The sequence below is a fragment of the Cynocephalus volans genome, chromosome 6, assembly GCF_027409185.1.
Source record: "Cynocephalus volans isolate mCynVol1 chromosome 6, mCynVol1.pri, whole genome shotgun sequence".
Classification (NCBI taxonomy): domain Eukaryota; kingdom Metazoa; phylum Chordata; class Mammalia; order Dermoptera; family Cynocephalidae; genus Cynocephalus; species Cynocephalus volans.
This window is the reverse complement of record NC_084465.1, coordinates 118,331,917-118,350,334: the sequence shown is the minus strand read 5'-3', so window position 1 is coordinate 118,350,334 and position 18,418 is coordinate 118,331,917. Positions and strand designations below refer to the sequence as shown.

Sequence of the window (18,418 nt, the reverse complement as noted above, 5' to 3'; positions counted from 1 at the left end):
AGCGCAGCGACGCTCCCGCTGCGGGTTTGGATCCTATATAGGACTGGCTGGGCACTCGGTCACGAAAAAGACAAAAAAAAAGCTGACTCAGGGCTGTGCCTGGGCTCTCCTCTATTGAAGGTTTTCCCTTGGTGCAGTACCTTAGGGCTTCTCATTTCTCTGAATTCATGGGCTCTGAGTAATCTTGCATCTCCATCACTCTGCAAGAGGTGACACATTCCTTATACTGAAGGCAGGGAAGAGAAACTTAGTTCAAGTACACTGCTGGGAAAGCCATTATTTTTGACATGCATGAGTACCAATGATAAATCAGACAAATCTAAAAATATTAAGCAATGTCAATATAAAAAGGCACGTTGTACATATCATCAAAAAACTGAAGACTGAGTAAAGTGTTGGTTTTACAGATTTATTTTCAATGGGCAAAACACTTAGACAACTTAAATACAAATCCAACAGAATTACTCTGCCAAAGCCAGCAATAATGCCAAGATGCATTCTCACTTGCAGACACTAATCAGCATCACCTGAGTCTTCTCTCAGTGAAGAAAAAGGTCTAGCAAAGACAAAATAAGTTCAGTGTTTCTTTTTGGCATTCAGTTACTGACTCTAAATGACATTTTTAAAGTGCTAAATCTAGGGAAACTAAAAGTTATAAACACTAATACAATGTTTTAATTTAAAAGTATTAACATTCGATTATTCTACAGCCTAACAATAGCTAGTATTTACTGAGAAGCTTCTTTACTTAAGGCATTATGTTAAGCAATGTACACACACTAGTCAATTTCACATTCACAAAAGCCCCAGGTAGGTCCTATCATTATTCCCATTTTACACATAAGGAAACTGAGGCCTACAGAGCTATGCAGCCTGCCTGAGATCACCAGACTTACAGAATGTGGCAGAGCGGAGAATAAACTTTTGGGGGTCTGTGAAGGTTAATTCTAGGTGTCAACTTGATTAGGTTAAGGAATGCCGAGAAATCTGATAAAGCTGTATCTTTTTAGGTGTGTCCATGAGGGTGTTTCCAGCAGAGATTAGCATGAGAGCTTGAGTGGACTGGGTGGGAAAGACCCGCCCTCAATGTGGGCAGGAACCATCCAATCTGCTGGGGGCCCAGAGAGAAAAAGACAGAGAAAAAAGGTGAATCTCTCTTTCTATCCACTGGAGCTGGGATATACTCCTCTCTCCTGTCTGTGGACATCAGAGCTTGAGATTCTTCAGCTTTTGGGTTCCAGGATTCACACCAAGGACACCATCAGCTTCCCTGGTTTTGAGGCCTTCAGACTTGGACTGAGCCATACTACTGGCATCCAGTTTGCAGACAGCCTATTCTGGGACTTTTCTTCATAATCATGTGACCTAATTCCCCTAATAAATCCCCTCTCATGTATTTATAACATATCCTATTGATTCTATCTCTCTGGAGAACCATGACTAATATAGGGTCTCTGACTACAGAGTCCTTCCAGGTCATCTCAGATTCCCGGACAGCAGCTGGGCTTGCCTTAGGTAGGTAACTGACAGAGTCAGAGGTCTGTTTCTGGGTTACCCTGCTCGGTAATTTGTACAAGATTGCTTTCACAAGGAGGGCTGACAATGCAGTAATAACTGCTCTCAACCTCTCTCAAGGATAAAGATCATCACTGGGCTGGCCTCCTCTGAGTGGCAGATAACTGGGAGGGGCTTGCATTTTATAACTAGGGAAAATCTGTCAAGCATTTCCATCTTTTCACTTCTTGAGTCTTGCTGTAATTGAAGAACCACAGATTAATTCTATGGGAGAGCATCATTTTACAAGTCCACTTATTTACCTGATATTTTATTCATATACATCCTTCTTATCTGCAATGTAATCTACAATTTCTTGTGGGCACATTAACTTTTCCGCATCTATGTCAGGAATTTCAAACCCTAAAAAAAATTTTACAATGTGTAAGTGTAGAAAAAGCAAATCCTTTAGAACCGAAAGCGCCTAACCCTTTGGTAACACCTACAAGTATACAAAAAATTTCCAGCAACCCTTAATCCCATTTAGGTTGTGAGCCAGTTAGGTTCCAAACAAAATGTATATAGTGTGTTGGCTATATTGGTTGTGGGTTTTTTAAAGATATAATTTGCATAATACAAAATCCTCCTTTTAAAGTATATAATTCAGTGGTTTTTAGTATATTCACAAAGTTGTGCAACTATCACTAGAACATTTTTATCATCCCCAAAAGAATCTCAGTGCTGGTTAGCAATCACTCCTCACTGTCCCCACCCTGGCAACCACCAATCTATGTTCTGTCTCTATTGATTTGCCTCTTCTTGACAGTTCATATAAATGGAATCATACAATATGTGGCCTTTTGTGTCTGGCTTCTTTCACTTAGCATATTCTCAAGGTTTGTCCATGCTGTAACATGTATCATACTTCATTCCTATTTATGAATGGTTGGGTTTTGATAGTTAACATTTACTGAGTGCTTACTTTGGGCCAAACACTGCTGAGCATTTTACACATAACTTCTCTTTAATTCTCACAGCAGTCTCAATCCCAAAGTTCCTACTATTATCCTCCCCATTTTATAGCTGAGGAAATAGGCTGTGAGAGATGCACTTACTTGTCCAGGCTTGTACACGTCTAAGCCTAATTCCAGACCTGGTAGTCTTGACCATTAAGCAAATGATACCACCCCTCTAGTCAGCATAATCTGTGAGGCATTTTAACTAAGTCCTGCTCTTTAGGATGGCAGAGAAGTCCCTTGGCTTCCTATTCAAGCAATCAGCCAGAAATGAGCCATGGAGCCTTATAAAAGTCTCATTTACTAACAGTCCCAAACAGACAACTTGGAGTGTACACGTGAGGCACTGTAGGAGGCCAAGGCCAGAGGGCTGTGTGTCTTGTCCTCAGCACACCTGTTACTTCCACCTAGCTCATGTTACCCCAGCTCATGACAGGGGCTGAGGTGTAATCATCTCTACAGGTGAGAGTTTTGCCCTTTGTCTTGGAACCCCATCTTAAGAATCTAAGTCCCATACTCCCTTAGGCCATTCTGATCATTCAGCCCTTGGTACCACACTGGGCACTCTGCCAGGCCTGCACTAAGTGCTGTCCGAATAAATTCACTGTCACTAACACTTACCTCACCTGATGGTAAGTGGGCGGGGAGGGGGCGGCGGTGGGGTGGATGCTACTGTTTCTATTGATTCCAATTCCAATTCAGACTCCTAGCATTTCTTTTAATTTAATCTAAATCAAGAATCAAAAAATGAAGAGCCAATACTACTGTGTGTGTTACCAAATTCGTCTTCCATGGCCATGATTATCTCCACTTGGTCCAAACTGTCTAAGCCCAGATCTTTCATAAAATGGGAATTTACCGAAAGCTGCAAGAAAGGAACACCAAACACAAAACTTAATATGTGAAGCATTTGCTTCGCAATAAAAGAGAGTGGTACAAGCCACTCAATCATTATACAGAAAATTTTTTGAAATGCAGAGGTTAAATATACAACTAACATATTTAACCTCTGCTGGAACGTACATGGCATGCCTTATATATTCTTTTGACTTTTTTACTTTTATCCCCCCCACCCCCCCATTTAACTTTGCTTTGCAGTGGTTAACAATATTTACAAAAACCTAATGGAAGATTTCACTTTACATTTTCTTGTTTAGTTTTTTGCCGGTGGCCGGTATGGGGATCTAAACCCTTGATCTTGGTGTTACAAGGTGGTGCTCTAACCAACTGAGCAAACTGTCCAGCCCTCACTTTACATTTTCAGTGAGATCTTTGATCAGTGCTCAGAATGACATCAGGAGTTTGGTTTTTCTTGCTGCCTTACTGACAAATTAGACCCCATACCTTAGAAGTGGCATTCCTCTCCCTCAAGAATATCAGACTATAGCAAACTGTAGGCAGCTTCAAATTACAACGTGTTTATTATCACCCTGTCTTTAACTTAAACCTCAATATCACCAGGCAGAATTCTTCAAAAACCCGTACCAAAAACAATTCAACCCACACAACAGATTCAATTAAAGGATTTATTTATTTATTTACTTACTTACTTACTTACTTACTTACTTATTTATTTAAAAAATGTACAACTATGAGAAAAATTCCAAGAGTTTTAAGTTAAAAAAAGCAAGTGAATACACCAAGGTCACGGGTTCAGATCCCTGTACTGGCCTGCCACCAAAATTTAAAAAAAAAAAAAAAAAAAAAGCAAGTGGCAGAGCAGTGTTTACAGTAACTACACACTTGTGTTTTTAAAAAGCGTGGGAGGGAGCTGGACAGTTAGCTCACTTGGGAGAGCATGGTGCTGATAACACCAAGGTCAAGGGTTCAGATCCGCATGCTGGCCAGCCACCCCACCCCCAAAATTTCAAAAAAATAAAAAGGGTGGGAGATATATACATAAATATGTACAATGTACACATATGTGTGTATACTTCCTTATATATGCATTGAGTATCTGGAAAGACACAGAAGAAGCTGTTAACACTGGCTTGTCTCTCTGAGGGGAACTGGGTAGTTGGGAGCCTGGAAACTTTACTGAGTGTCCTTTTGGACCCTTTAAATATCATATTTTGTGATAAAATACTCTAAATTTAAAGTAAAAAATTTAAACCACCATCAATTACCTTTTCTGGGTCAATCTTGTCATAGAGTTTCAAGACATAGAGAACACGGTCCTTGATTCCCTCTAACGTCAAAGGGGGAGCGTCGCTATACTGGCGGCACAACTGTGTAACTCTACCTGGAACCTAGAGTACGGGGAAGAAGAAAACATTGTCATTGAACCTAAAATGCCTCTAAATAAATGCACAAGCCTACAGATATCTTTCACAAGGTCTTTTGGGCTTTATGGAACCAACATCACTTGATTCTAATTGTGGCCATTAGGACACACCAAATCACAATGCTGGGTCCCTCATCCTTACCCATGGTTGGTAGTCTCAGAAGCCTTAGCAGGTCAGCAGCATCAAAATGGGCCTCCTTTCCCCTCAGAGGCAGGACTGGCCCCTCTGCCTCCTGGGTTCAGCCCTCAGGCTTTAGATATCCATCATGCTCAGTGAGACTAACTGCCACTCAAATTGTCTAGGGTTTGCAGAAAAGCCTAAGTCTTCTCACAGCATCTTCAGCATCCCACAGCCTCTATGTCACCTTTAATAGGCAGACCTGAGTCAAAATAACCCACGTGGAAAGAACTGTCATGGAAGAACATGGTACAGTGTCATGGTGAGCTGAAAGGCAATTTAAACTGATGACCATACAAGAGAAGGGTCTAATTTGACACCAGTGGTAATTACACTAACCTCAGCCAGGACAACTGAAGATAGCCACCAACCCAACGGAGAGGATGAGGGAACATGACAGTCATCTGTTGCAACCCATTTCCCTTCCAGGTAGCCCTGCCTTATAGCCACCAGCCAAACCATAGGCTTTCTGATCTTTACCATGATAGAATAATATCTCAAATGTCTTTGATGTTAGCCTGTTTGATATTCAACTAGGTATTAAGGTCTTGACCAGACTTCATTCACCAGATGCAGGATAAGCTCCAACTCAGAGGTCAGGGGTTTAATGCCATGGAAGGTACACATGCAAAACAAGAGAAAACAAAACAGGTGTCTGGCAGTTTTGCTTACTATGGAAGTCCCTAATCTAAATTGGTCTGTTTACCTTCTAAAGTTGATTTTAAGGAGTTCTTAGGGCATTTCCCTATAGAGAGCAGGTTTGCTTGTTGTGGCTCAGGTTCCTGAGACTCACAAAGGTCTATAAAAAATCCTAATAAATCTGAAAATTGGGTGAGGGATAAAAAAGAAAACAATCCTAGTAAAAAACACTGGCAAAGGAACCAAACCAGTATATACCTCTATATATAGAACATTTATCTTGCATAAAAATCAGGTATTGAAATCAGGTTTAATCAGCAAGCTAAAGAGGTTGGTCGAAGAGTTCTATGGCTATCTAAAGAGTATTTCTGAGTACTTTCAAGAGTTTTAGAGCACTGTTCTTTTTTGTCTAAATTTATGTTCTCCTTTCCTTTCCCATTACAGCATGGGTTAAGGAAATCCTTGATAGGGCATATCACCAGGCCTACTTATCAACAGTGACTAGAAGAGGTTTCTAAGACACAAACAAAATGAAGAAGCAGAAAGGAGTAAAGAGAAAGAGGGAGAAGAAATGAGTTAATAGTGGTAATGACAGAAAAGAAGTTTGAATCAGAAGGATCTAATCTAACAGAGGCCCTGCCCTGTCTGTGTGCATATCAAGAAACATATGAGATGGAATTAGCGGTGAAGAGACGGGGAAAGAAAAGGTGGAGGCTGACATCTGCACAGGGCCCAAAAGGAAAGGAAGCGGCTAGTGAGGGTATGTTAATAGGTAGCTACCCATGTGGCTCACTAGGTGTCAACATCGTCCCCAGTAGCATGGGCAAGTGCCTACAGGGGTCAGATAGGTATCATGTGATTAAATTAAATTACAAAGGTCTCCATCTGGAGTCCCCGTGCAGCTCGCAGCTCGAGGTGGGTTGCTGCAGTGGAGTCAGCATGAGGCAATAAGGTGTAGTGGGCAAGAGCTCAGACTCTGGAACTAGACTGCCTGTGTGTGCGCCCTGGCACTGGCTCTTACTAGCTGTATGGCCCGGGACAAGTTACTTAACCTTCTACACCTTAGTTTCCTTATCTGTAAAATACGGATAAACAATAGTACCATGCTCACACGATTGTTGTGAGTCACCAGTGAGATGAAGGGCTTAGAACACTGCCTGGCACATATGAGGGGGTCTTCAAAAAGTTCTTGGAAAGATTCATACTATCTTTTAATTCTATTTTTCCACAAACTTCCAAAGTACCCTGGGTTTTCTAGTAGGATCGTGATAATGACCTGCTAGTTTGACACCATGGCTGTAGAGGAGCCCCCAAATACTTGATCCACCTCTTTCCTTCTCATGCCCCCGCTTCTGGTTTATTGATTTCTTGTCACTGAGTCAGGCTATGATACTGCTCTAAGCAATTTACACACATCTCTCCTTTAGCTCTCACAGTAATCCCTTGAGATACGTGGTCCTCCCCTTTTACAGATGAGAAAACTGAGGCAGAGAAAGATTAGGTATCCCACCCCAGGTCTCCCAGAATGGTCTCCTGGAGGGTCTTACTGTTCTTTCCTGCTAGAGCTCAGTTGTTTAGGAAAAAAAGGATATAGAATGGGTAAGCATCCCCAAAACAGCCAACATGAGTTTTCTTTTCCAAGATCTACACTTGAGACATAAATCAACTCCCCCAGACATCAAAGACACTGCAGGAAGAGTGACTACCCTCTGAACTAATAACTCAAACTGATTATTTTCCATCAGAATCCATCTTACTCCACTAGCGTCCATCTCTGTCTGAGGGAAACTCAGAGGAAGCTAAGGTAACAGCTCTAAAAGCCATCTCTGTAAACTGCCCCCTGGACAGCTCTACACAGGTAGCCTGGACAGCTCTACACGGGTAGCCCAGACATCTCAAACTCAACTGTCTGGAAACAACTCGCTATCTGTCTACTGCTCGCAGCCTTCTATTCCTCTCCACCACCTGGGGTCTAGCCAGAAACCTGACAGTCAACCTCCATGCTTCCCATGCTTTTACCGTCACGTTTACTCGGTCACCCAGCATGGCTGGTTGGGAGGAAAAGTCTCACTTATTCCTTTAACAAACCTTGCTTCATGTTCATTCCCTGTGACCATGGCAGAGAACGTCCACACTGTGGCATACAGTGCCCTTCGCAACATGCCTACCGTCTTCCCACCGAAACTCTCCCTTGCACAGACACCCTAAGAGTCAACCATAAAGATGTACGACGGTACTTCAAAAGTTCACGGAAAGCTTCGTATTATCTTTTAATTCTATTTTTCCACGGACTTTCTGAAGTACCCTCATAAGTGCCTGGCTCTTCCTGACCTCAGCACAAGCCTTCAAGACCGTACGCACTGGAGATTGGTCAGTCCCTCTTCTTGCTTCTGCTCTGCCCACACACCTGTTCCCGCATGGGGCACCGTCTCTCCTTTATCCACTTACGTGACTGTCCCGGCTGCCGGCAAGCTGTACCGGTGTGCCAAGGACTGTGCGACGGCTGGAAATACAAGGATGAATAAGACATGACCTTCGCCTCAGAAAAGCCAGTGTGGTTTCCTCTTCGTACCGTTACTGGACTTCCGCAGAAAGCGACCACGGTGTTTACCATCACCACACCTAAGGGCACCACTGTTTCGAAGCTCGCCAGACAGGTGGCACGAGGGGCTCTCCCTGCACTATCGTCTAAACCTCACTGCCCACTCCACCAGGTACAGACTGGTGTCCCACCCAAGCGCTTCAGTCTGAGGTTTAGCGAGGTTACGAGACTTGTCCAAAGTCTCGGAAGTGTCAGCCAGAATTCGAACCCCGGGTATCTGACGTGAGTCTGTGCTCTTGCTCGCAATCACTAGGTTATCCGGCCTCCCGGCAGGGGTCGACCAAACACTAACAGAAAGCGGGGCTGTGAGCAAAGAGACCCCCGGGCCACTCTCGCCTGCAGTGGGCGCGGCTGCCCTCCCCCTCCCCCCCACGGGCGGGCACGGTCCCTGACCCCTGCCAAGGCCGGCAAAGTCACCGCGAGTCACCTGCGCGAGCGCCGAGGACAGCTGAGGGGCCTCGGGCCTCGTCCAGGCACCCGCAGCACACAGAGCGGTGCTTAGCGGCCGGGCCACGGCCAGCGTGGGAACCGGGGGCAGCGGCGCTAAGGCTGCGGACAGGCGGCGGACGCAGGAGGAAAGGACACGACCCGCCATGGCTACGCCGACCCAGGATGCACTGCGCCACGGCCTACAGCCTGGGTTTTCTCTGCGGCTGCGCGTGAGCGGCGCACGGAGTGGCGCTGTTTTTCGGCGCCGGGGGGTGGCGGCCCCTGGCGGCCCCTGGAGGCACTGCACCCTTGCCGTGCGGTCCTGCCAACCAGGTTAGGAGGCAAAGGGCTACTTCGTGCCATTCATTCATGCTCAGAACGGAGACGCCGTCTTTCCCTACACACAAATTCACACAGGGGAATTTATTTTTATTTCTTCTCTGAAAGTTCTGAAATACATTTACTTAAAAGTTTTGATGCCGCGATTCTTGCACAGGTGTTAACATTTATTTAATAGGTCAAAAAGTGTAATATAAGAATGTGAAGAAAATAATCGATTTAAATATATAACTAAGACTGATAAATGTGGGAGTTATAATAAGAACAATGTACATGTTTTAAAACTTGACAAAGTGTAAATAACATCACTAACAAAAATGAGTAAGTGGGGGAAGAGTTTAAGTATGCTACTTCCCTCCTATTTCTTAGCAGGGAGCCTAAGGATATTGATTGAAATCGAAACATATAGAACAGTGACTCTAAACTGCATACTGCCTTCAGTTTTACTTGTTTTTTACTTTTGTTAAATCCAAGTAAAATAAAATGTAATGCCGTTAAAATAGAATGCAAAATATGATCCCACTGTTGTAAAATTAGTTCTTAATCTGCAACATAACCAGCACCACTTTAGACAAGCTCAAGTACAAAATGGCACCATCCACCCCCTCCCCTCCCCGCCCCCTTTCCCTTTACAGAAGCTTCCTGACTTAAACAGAAACCCCTTTTGCTTCCCACAAGGACGCCGTTCTCCACCCTGATCCATATTAGCATAATGACCCTTCTTGATGGTATCAGCCAGCCCTTGGTGCACTATATAAGCTCTACCACCCCCACACCTGGTGCTGTCCCCTTTTCAGGGCAGCCCTGGGCTGCCTGCTACTTTGAGCACAGCCCAGCAGATTTTCTTCCTTTAATAAAACTTGAAAGGTAGATGGCATCTCGGCTCTCTTTCTTTGTTCTATTTATGCATTCATTGAAAAATTGAGTATCTGTTATGTCCAGGCCCCAGCAGTAAGCAAGCCAGACAGGCAGTCTATTTTCATAGAGTTTACATTCTAGTGAGAAAAGATGAACAATAAACAAATAAAACTATACAGAAAACAAAAACACCAAAACTCCAGGAAGTAGTGATAAGCACAATGAAGAACAAAACAGGGAAGGGGATAGTGAGGGGTGCAGGGGGTATATTACTTTTGATAAGGTGGTCCCTGAAGGCCAGTTTTAGGAGGTAATATTAGAGCCAACCTCTTAACAAATCCAGGGATGGTAAACAGCATCATCCTACTGATGGTGATGACAGCCAGTCTCCATGGCAGTGCCAGCAGGCCACACCAGGCTTCTCCTGCATCCTGCTTCATCACCACCACCTCCCTGCTTATTAAACAATTGGAAGAGCAGTTGTATCACCTCTTTGTGAAATATCACTGAGTAACTGGCCAAGCTCCATTGTAAGCAGCAGTCTTCCATTCCTGCAGAAAACTGTCTGGCACCAAAAACCTGACTGGAATTGTAGGATCATAGATCTGCTGAAGTCACCAGTGACACACCTGCCCCTGATTACTCCTTCCTGGCCACACTGGAGCAGACTCAGAGAACAGACCCATGATGGTGACCATGCAATGGTGACCATTGACATAAGAGGTAGTGCTCAGGAAGAACCAGATAGCCTACTAAGCCCACACTAGGGACCATCTCTTCCCATGACCTATCTAGTTTTTCTGTTATAGTTAATTCTTTTGTCAAACATAATAAATGATCTCATAAATGGTAGAATTTGGGAGAGCTACTTTTCCCTTCAGCAAATACATAAAGAGAAAATGTCAGCCTACATGGTGTATAGCGTAAGAGGTCCAATATTAAGATTAAGTCCTTGGCAGCTGGGGAAGATTTAAGAGTGGATGTGTGTGCTTTTCAGTAGCACTCCCATCAAAGGATGAGAAACCATAAACAATGTCAGCTTCCCCCACACCCCACCCCAACCATCCCACCAGTTATCCCTCCCTCTTTTCAGCCCATCTGCAATATAGTCTCATCTCCTCCTGTTCCCCTGGGACCTTGTACCAAGAGTTATCTCTTTTTCCTTATATCTTTAACCTTTTGTGTGTGTGTGTGTGTGTGTGTGTGTGGCTGGCCAGTATGGGGATCTGAACCATAACCTCTCTCTTTCTTCTGGCTTTTTCCTGAGTCCATAAATATCCCAAAGTTTCTCTTAGCCTAAAAACAAAGCCAGAGGCCTCCTCAGCTGACCCTTCATATACTCAGATCTCTAACACCACCATTCCTCCTTCCTTTCACAGTCAAGCTTCTTGAAGGAATAATCAACACTGTTTCTTTAATTCTGTGGAGTATGCATAAAGCAAATGTACTTCACAGGGCCTGGTTTTCCAAGGCCTTGCAGTTGCAAATATTGACCTTGCAAAGGACAGGAAATTTTGCCCAGGCTATAGTCTCTGTTGTAAGATAAAGAATTGTAACAGGACAAGGTTGCTGGCTCAAAGACAGACAGGTTACTGGTTGATATGTAAAGATACTGGGAAATTGCTGTAAGAAGAGAATGTTTCCTAAAAATCAAGCTTTTGTTACAAATTGCATTATGGAATGTCACCTTGCTTGTCTTACTGAATGTTACCAGTTTCTATTGTTAAACTTGTTAAACTATACTTAGCAAAAACCCCACCTATGTTCTCTTCCTGTAACTTCCTGGTCTGGAGAATAAATGCGGGAAGAAAACCCCAATTCGTGGTTAATTTCCCAAATGGAAGGAATTCTTCTATCTTGAGAGTTCTAGGAGATTAACCCCTTTTCAGGGCTTCTCACTGCTCAGATGAGATGGGCTTTGAGTAATCTTTGGCGGCTCTGTCACCCAGGGGAAAGGGGGTGACAAATCCGTGAGAGGCAAAGCAACAAATTCCTTACATTCTATGCACTCCTTTATCCACTAGATTCTAAACGCAGCTCTCCCCCAACCATTGAAACTTTTCATAAAGTTCATCACTGCATCTCACATTGCCAAAGCCAACAGATGCACCCCCACTGGCCATTCCTTTTCTGGCTTTTTCATGGCTCTATCTCCTACACTCATCATTTAAACATTGGTCCCTAGGGCTCTGTCCTTGACCCTCTCTTGACTTTGTACTTTTGTTTTTTGGAGGCTGGCAGGTCTGGGGATCTCAACCCTTGACCTTGGTGTTATAACACTGTGTGCTAACCAACTGAGCTAACCAGCCAGCCCTCCTCTCTTGACTTTATACATACAAGTTTTCACAGTTGCTTCACTCAAGAAGATTTAATTCCCACCTGCATCTAGCCCCTGGCCTTTTCTCTGAGCTTCACAGTCCTATTCAACATTCCTACCAGATAATCTATAAAGTAGCAAAAACTAATACAGTAAACATCATAAAAAAGTACTGAAAGAAAGTGAGCCGAGACACCAGGTACCGTTCAAGCTTTATTAAAGGAAAAGGATCTGCTGGGCTGCGCCCAAAGTGACAGGCAACCTGGGGCTGCCCTCAAAATGGGGGACAGCACCAGGTATGGGGGTGGTATAGCTTATACAGGGTGCCAAGGGCTGGCTGATATAATCAAGGAGGGGCATTATGCTAATGTGGAAGCTATGCAACCAGGGTGGAGAATTGCGCCCTTGCAGAAGCAAAAGTGTTTCTGTTTAAGTCACAAGGCTTCTCGTAAAGGGAAGGGGGGAGGGGTTTGGTGCTGAAGTGGAAGACAAGGCCAGCGGCTATTTTGTGCTTATTGTGTGCACAGTGGCACCAGTCACTTCCAAGAACCATCATTCCCGCCTTTTAAATATAGGGAGAAGGGAAAGGGGGCAAAGGTCTTGTTCTTCTGAAGCTACTTCCTGCTGGAGAAGGAGGAAGATATGGAAAAAAATAAAAGATTTATGTTGGCAGGTAAAACAATTAGGTGGCAGGATACTGGTTTCGTGTGGGGAGGCTGTATTCTTCTGGGGGAGGGTCGCTGATTCTGAGGGGCTGATATCCTCCTCGCAGGAACAATTTGGTGACCTTTTGGTTGGTGAAAGCCTGCATACGTTCCTGTAAGAAATTAGAGAAACACCAAGAGACAGAGACCAAAAAGTAGGATGAGGCACATTTAGGGGTCCTAGTAGGGGCATAGGCCAGGGTATCCAAGGATTCAGTGACTGGGGCCACCCCCCAGGTGTGTTTGTGTTTTGTAACCCTTTGCGTCCGTCATTAGAGCTTGCCTTTAAATGGTTTGTTTTGGATCACTGCGGACTCATTTATGTAATAACAGCATTCCTCCCCCAAGAAGAGGCAGATGCCTTCCTTCTCTACTATAAGGAAGTCAAGGGCCCAACGGTTCTGTAAAGCAACTGTGTGACCTGTCACTGGAGGGAGGAGATGCTATCTATACTTAGTTCTTAGAGTTTTTGATAGAATTGAGAGGCAGTAGCAGGGCCCGCTATGCCAGTCCCAGTTGCAGGAAGGATCCCTGCCCCAATTAAAAGGTACAGTTAGTGCCCTACGGGAGTGGGGGGGGGCACTTCCTGAGGGGAGGGCCACTTCAGCCAAAGTGCCCAAGTTAGTCCCAGTCCTATCTCCATCCCTTCCTCTATCTGGACTGTGATGTCTGGGATGAGCCAAACGAATATGCAAGAAATCCCTTTAGGGGGCAGGCAACAGGATAATGTAGTTTTACAAAGGAAATATATTCCGGTTTTAGGGCGTGGATGAGGAGGGTAAGTGAGTGGCAGCGTTTGGTGTTGCGGCCTGGTGACTGAGCAGACTGTTTTGTTGTTAGATTTGCCAGTTTGTTTCCCTGGGCTATGGGGTCATTGGAGGTTTGGTGTCCTCTGCAGTATATAACCCCAACCTCCTTTGGGAGTTGTGCAGCCTCAAGAAGTATCTTGATAAGATGTTCATTTTTTATGGGCCCTTCCTGAGTGGTCATGTATCCTCTCTCCTTCCACATGGCTGAGCTTGGAGGTGACGCTTCCATCTATGAACCACATAATGGGATGCGGGGAGATGTGTGGAAAAGGATTGAGAAAGAGCTCTAAAGCCTCCATGCAATTGTGTTCTAAGGGTCGTGAGTGTTTTGGGATGAGAGTGGCTGGGTTTAAGCTTAGGAGGGCAAGGTTTGAAGGAGAACTGGGAGTTTTCAATAGAAGTGTTTTAGTCCGTTTTGTGTTGCTATAACAGAAATACCCGAGACTGGGTAGTTTATGAAGGAAAGAGGTTTATTTGGCTTACGATTCTGGAACAGCTGCATCTGGTGTGAGCCTCAGGCTTCTTCTACTCATGGCGGAAAGTGGCAGGCAGCCGGTGGGTACAAGCAGATCACATGGTGAGAGGAAGCAAGAGAAAGAGAGAAGGTGCCAGGGTCTTTTTTTAAGCAAGAAGCTCTCGTGGGAATTAATAGAGCAAGAACTCACTCATTAATCCCCCCCCGCCCCCAAGGAGAGCATTAATCCATTCATAAGTGACCCGCCCCCATGACTCAATCAGTTTCCAACACTGCCACATTGGAGAACAAAATTCCGCATGAGTTTTGGAGGGGACAACACATCCACACTCCATCAGGAATTAAGGTGAATAAGTTGTAGGCAGGAAGGGGAGAGAATTGACTTGGCCTTATGGCTGAGAAGGTCTTGATTGTTGTCCAAAAGTTAGTTTAGATGGCGGACCCCGTGGCACACTCGGGAGAGTGCGGCGCTGGGAGTGCAGCAGCGCTCCCGCCATGGGTTCAGATCCTATATAAGGATGGCCTGTGCGCTCACTGGCTGAGCGCGGTGTGGCCGGTCACAAAAAAAAAAAAAAAAAAAGACAGAAGTTAGTTTAGAGCTTTCTTGTGCTGTAAGGGCGGCTGCCACCAAGGCCTGTAAACAGGGACGGACCCATTCTCGAGCTGTGGTGTCTAGTTGTTTAGAGAGGTATGTAACTGGAGAGAAAATATCTCCTGCCTCTTTTCCCAAAACACCAACTGCCAATCCTTCGGTTTCGGTGATGTATTGGATAAAAGGATGAGATAGGTTTGGGAGAGAGAGAGCCGGGGCTGAGAGGAGAGTGGCTTTTAGTCGCTGGAAGGGAGAATGAATGGACTTTGTGGGATCTAAAGGAATGGCAGAATCCCCTTTGGTTGCCTCATAAAGTGGCTTTGCTAGCATGCCAAAGTTGGGGATCCACATGCAGAGATATACTGCAAGCCCCAGGAAAGAGAGAATGTCACTCTTTGTGGTGGGAGTTGGTAGTTCAGAAATTAAACTTTTGCAATCCATTGTTATTTCTCTAGTGTTGGGCATGAGGTAGACTCCCAAGTAGGTGACTGAAGGTGAAGAAATTTGGGCCTTACTGGGGGACATTCGACATCCCCTGGAGGCCAGGAAATTAAGGAGAGCAACAGTGTGGGCCTGTGAATCCTCATAGGAGGGGCTTCAAAAGAGGAGTTCATCCACATATTGTATTAAAGTGCTAGAGGTTAGGGGAAGTTCAGATAAATCTTGAGCTAAGGCCTGGCCGAAAAAGTGGGGGCTATCCTGAAACCCCTGAGGTAATACTGTCCAGGTGAGTTGTTGGGAATGACACGTGTCAGGATTAGTCCTCTACTACATGGTATGAGCTGTTAGGCTTTATAACCAGAAGGATGGGTGTATTAAAAGGTGAGCAAGTAGGCCGTGAGAGATGAGAAGAAAAGAGTTTGATTATAAGGGGCTTTAACCCTATTATGTGTTTATTAGCGATGGGGTATTGTGGGACATTAGGGAACAAAGAGGGGTTCTGCTACTTAACAAGGATAGGGGAATGATGCATAGCAATGGAGGGAGAAGTGTCTCCTACTATGGGATTAACCTTATCCGATGGGGAGGGGGGAAAGTGAAAACCTCAGGGGGCAGATCTGGGTGGCCTGTAACAGGAGTATTGTAGCTGGAGTTAAAGTGTTAGTGTAAGAGTAGCTTTGAATTTGAAAATGATGTCCTGTCCCAGTAAGGGGGTTGGGCATTGAGGCATTATTAAAAATTTCTGTGTGAATTGGGTGTGATGTAGGGGGCAGGAAAGGGGTTGAGTGATCCGTGGGTGGTATCTGATCCCGTGACCCCTACTATTGTGATAGAGGACAGGGTTGTTGGTCCTTCATATTTAGGAAGGGTAAAGTAAGTGGCCCCTGTATCGATGACAAAAGAGATTAGCTTACCTGTTATGAGGTGAGTTACCCTGGGCTCACGCATGGTGATCTCTGTGGGGGCCTCGGGCCCTGGGCATCGTCAGTCCTCCTCCTTGGCAAAGCTGAGAAGTTCCAGTAGGGATGGCTGTGGGACTGGGCCACTCCCTCTCTGGCAAGTGGAACAGCCAAACCCCCAGTGATTTGGCTGTTTGTAGTGAGGACAGGGCCTGGGAGGGGGCCTGGGGTTAGAATAGGCCTGTGCTGAGTGGCCCAGTTGACCGCATTTGAAGCAGTTCTCAGGTGGCTTGTCCCTACAGGCAGCCAGCTTTGGAGTATGTGAGCCTCGGATGGTATTAGCCAGGATTTGGTATTTGGCCTGATCTTTTTAAAAATGGTCCTTTTTCTCCTCTTCCTCCCTATTGTTAAAAGCCTTGAAAGCTGCACTGAGGAGGTAGTGTACAAGGGCCATGCCTGCAGGGGAGTTTGGATCTATATGTGTGTATTTATGTAGGGCTTCAGAGAGGCAGGTTAGGAACTTGCTGGGATTTTTGGTGGATCTCTGTGTGATCTCTCTAAGCTTGTCATAATTGACTGACTTGTGAGTAGCCTTTTGGAGGCTGTGAAGTAGGTGTGTGATCATATTATCCTGGAGATCGCAATCCCCATGGCCGGCCTCATAGGCCTAATTTGGGTCCATGCAGGGAACAGTGATGGCTCCCACAGGCCACCTATTATTTTCAGCATGTACTTCATCTGCCTGCTGGGCCGCTATGCAGACCTGCTCCCTGTCTTCAGGGGACAGATACATGTCTGGGTCGGACTGGAAGGATCCCAGTCGTTTTTCGAGTTGGGAAAGGTCCGAAAGAGAAAAGGGGACATGAACTCAGACAATCCCTCCATCGCAGCCACTTCATAGAAGGGGGTATAAAGGAGCCAGGGCTGAGGATGAAGAGAGGGAAAACGTGGAGGAGCTGGTGAAGGATTTGGAGCGTAAGGAGGTAGTTGAGGTGGCCCGTACAGCGAGCAGAGTAGGCTGACAGGTTAAAAGATTAATCCGAGTCTGGAAGAGGAGGTCAGGCATGAGCTAGGAGAATTTGAGAAGTAGGACAGTTTTGACAGAGAGAACGCATTCAGAGATAGAAGAAGGCTTGAACATAAAGGAATCTCTCCAACTTTTGCTGTCTCGGTGAGTATCTAAATAGAGAGTGCCATCTTGTGGCCACTGGGATCCACTGTAACAGAGGTGTTCAAGTTTCAATGTCTCCCTGGAGGCTGAAAGGTTGTCCAGAAGACAGCGTGGAGGTGTAGAGCACAGAGTACAGTAGAAAACAAGGCGTTTAGGTTTAATGTTTCCCTGGAGGCCAAGAAATTGGCCAGGAGATGGCCCAGAGGCATAGAGCATGGAGGTTTGGATTGTGAGGATCCCATGTAGAGGGTGAGAAAGGGAATGGGTAGTCCTGGTAGGAGAAGAATGCCAGCAGAGATTCCTCTTTGGTGTCCACCTTCTTTTTGAGAGAAAAGCCATGACCAGCTAATGAAGCGTCCTCCAATAGCTGGGGGGCACGAGAAAAATTCCCTCGGCAGGTGCCTGGGCTTCGTAGAGACCATAGTGGTAGAGAGTAGTCAGGTTAACTCGTAGAAGCAGGACAGACACACTGACTCACCCTGAATTGAGGCTGATATTGGATGCGTTGGTCTGAAACGGCAAAAAGAAGAGAGTCCCGGAGGTACCTGGTTCAACAGGTCCGGGAAGGGCGGCTGAGGGCCAATCGACCCAAGAGAGAGGGGATCATCCAACAACCTTCCCAGGTTTCGGGTTTTGGCACCAAAATGAAAGAAAGTGAGCAGAGATGCCACGTACTGTTCAAGCTTTATTAAAGGAAAAGAATCTGCCGGGCTGCACTCAAAGTGATGGACAGCCTGGGGCTGCCCTCAAAATGGGGGACAGCACCAGGTATGGGGGTGGTATAGCTTATACAGGGTGCCAAGGGCTGGCTGATATAATCAAGGAGGGGCATTATGCTAATGTGGAAGCTATGCAACCAGGGTGGAGAACTATGCCCTTGCAGAAGCAAAAGGGTTTCTGTTTGAGTCACGAGGCTTCTTGTAAAGGGAAGGGGGAAGGGGTTTGGTGTTGGAGTGGAAGACAAGGCCGGTGGCTATTTTGTGCTTATTGTGTGCACAGTGGTGCCGGTCATGTCCAAGATCCATCAAGTATCTTTAAAAAATATACCTTAAGAATGTTAGGCAAGTAAATACTTGTAGTTTGGGATAACATTTCTAATGAAACCAGCAGATTAGTAATTTAAAAATTTGTCCTTCAAATCATTTAGGCAAAGTTGAAGATAATGTAATCG

The 18,418-nt window shown here is 45.3% G+C and overlaps 1 protein-coding gene across 1 annotated transcript; it reads right to left on the bottom strand.

Annotated features, from left to right (window-relative positions):
• Positions 1–395: 395 nt before the first annotated feature.
• NDUFAB1 (NADH:ubiquinone oxidoreductase subunit AB1) lies at positions 396–8,837 on the bottom strand. Its single transcript, XM_063100328.1, has 5 exons — positions 8,641–8,837; positions 4,637–4,759; positions 3,288–3,375; positions 1,818–1,917; positions 396–556 (listed from the first exon to the last, which is right to left on the bottom strand). Exons 1-4 carry the CDS (start codon positions 8,806–8,808, stop codon positions 1,826–1,828), a joined length of 471 nt encoding a protein of 156 aa, XP_062956398.1. The 5' UTR covers positions 8,809–8,837; the 3' UTR covers positions 396–556; positions 1,818–1,825.
• Positions 8,838–18,418: the final 9,581 nt, after the last annotated feature.

Excerpts from the sequence above, each read along its gene's own strand:
- NDUFAB1 (XM_063100328.1), bottom strand. The coding sequence starts at position 8,808 with ATGGCGGGTCGTGTCCTTTCCTCCTGCGTCCGCCGCCTGTCCGCAGCC. Across the intron at positions 4,760-8,640 it reads TGTCCTCGGCGCTCGCGCAG|GTTCCAGGTAGAGTTACACA; the intron begins GTGACTCGCGGT and ends CCCGTACTCTAG. Across the intron at positions 1,918-3,287 it reads GGCCATGGAAGACGAATTTG|GGTTTGAAATTCCTGACATA; the intron begins GTAACACACACA and ends AATTTTTTTTAG.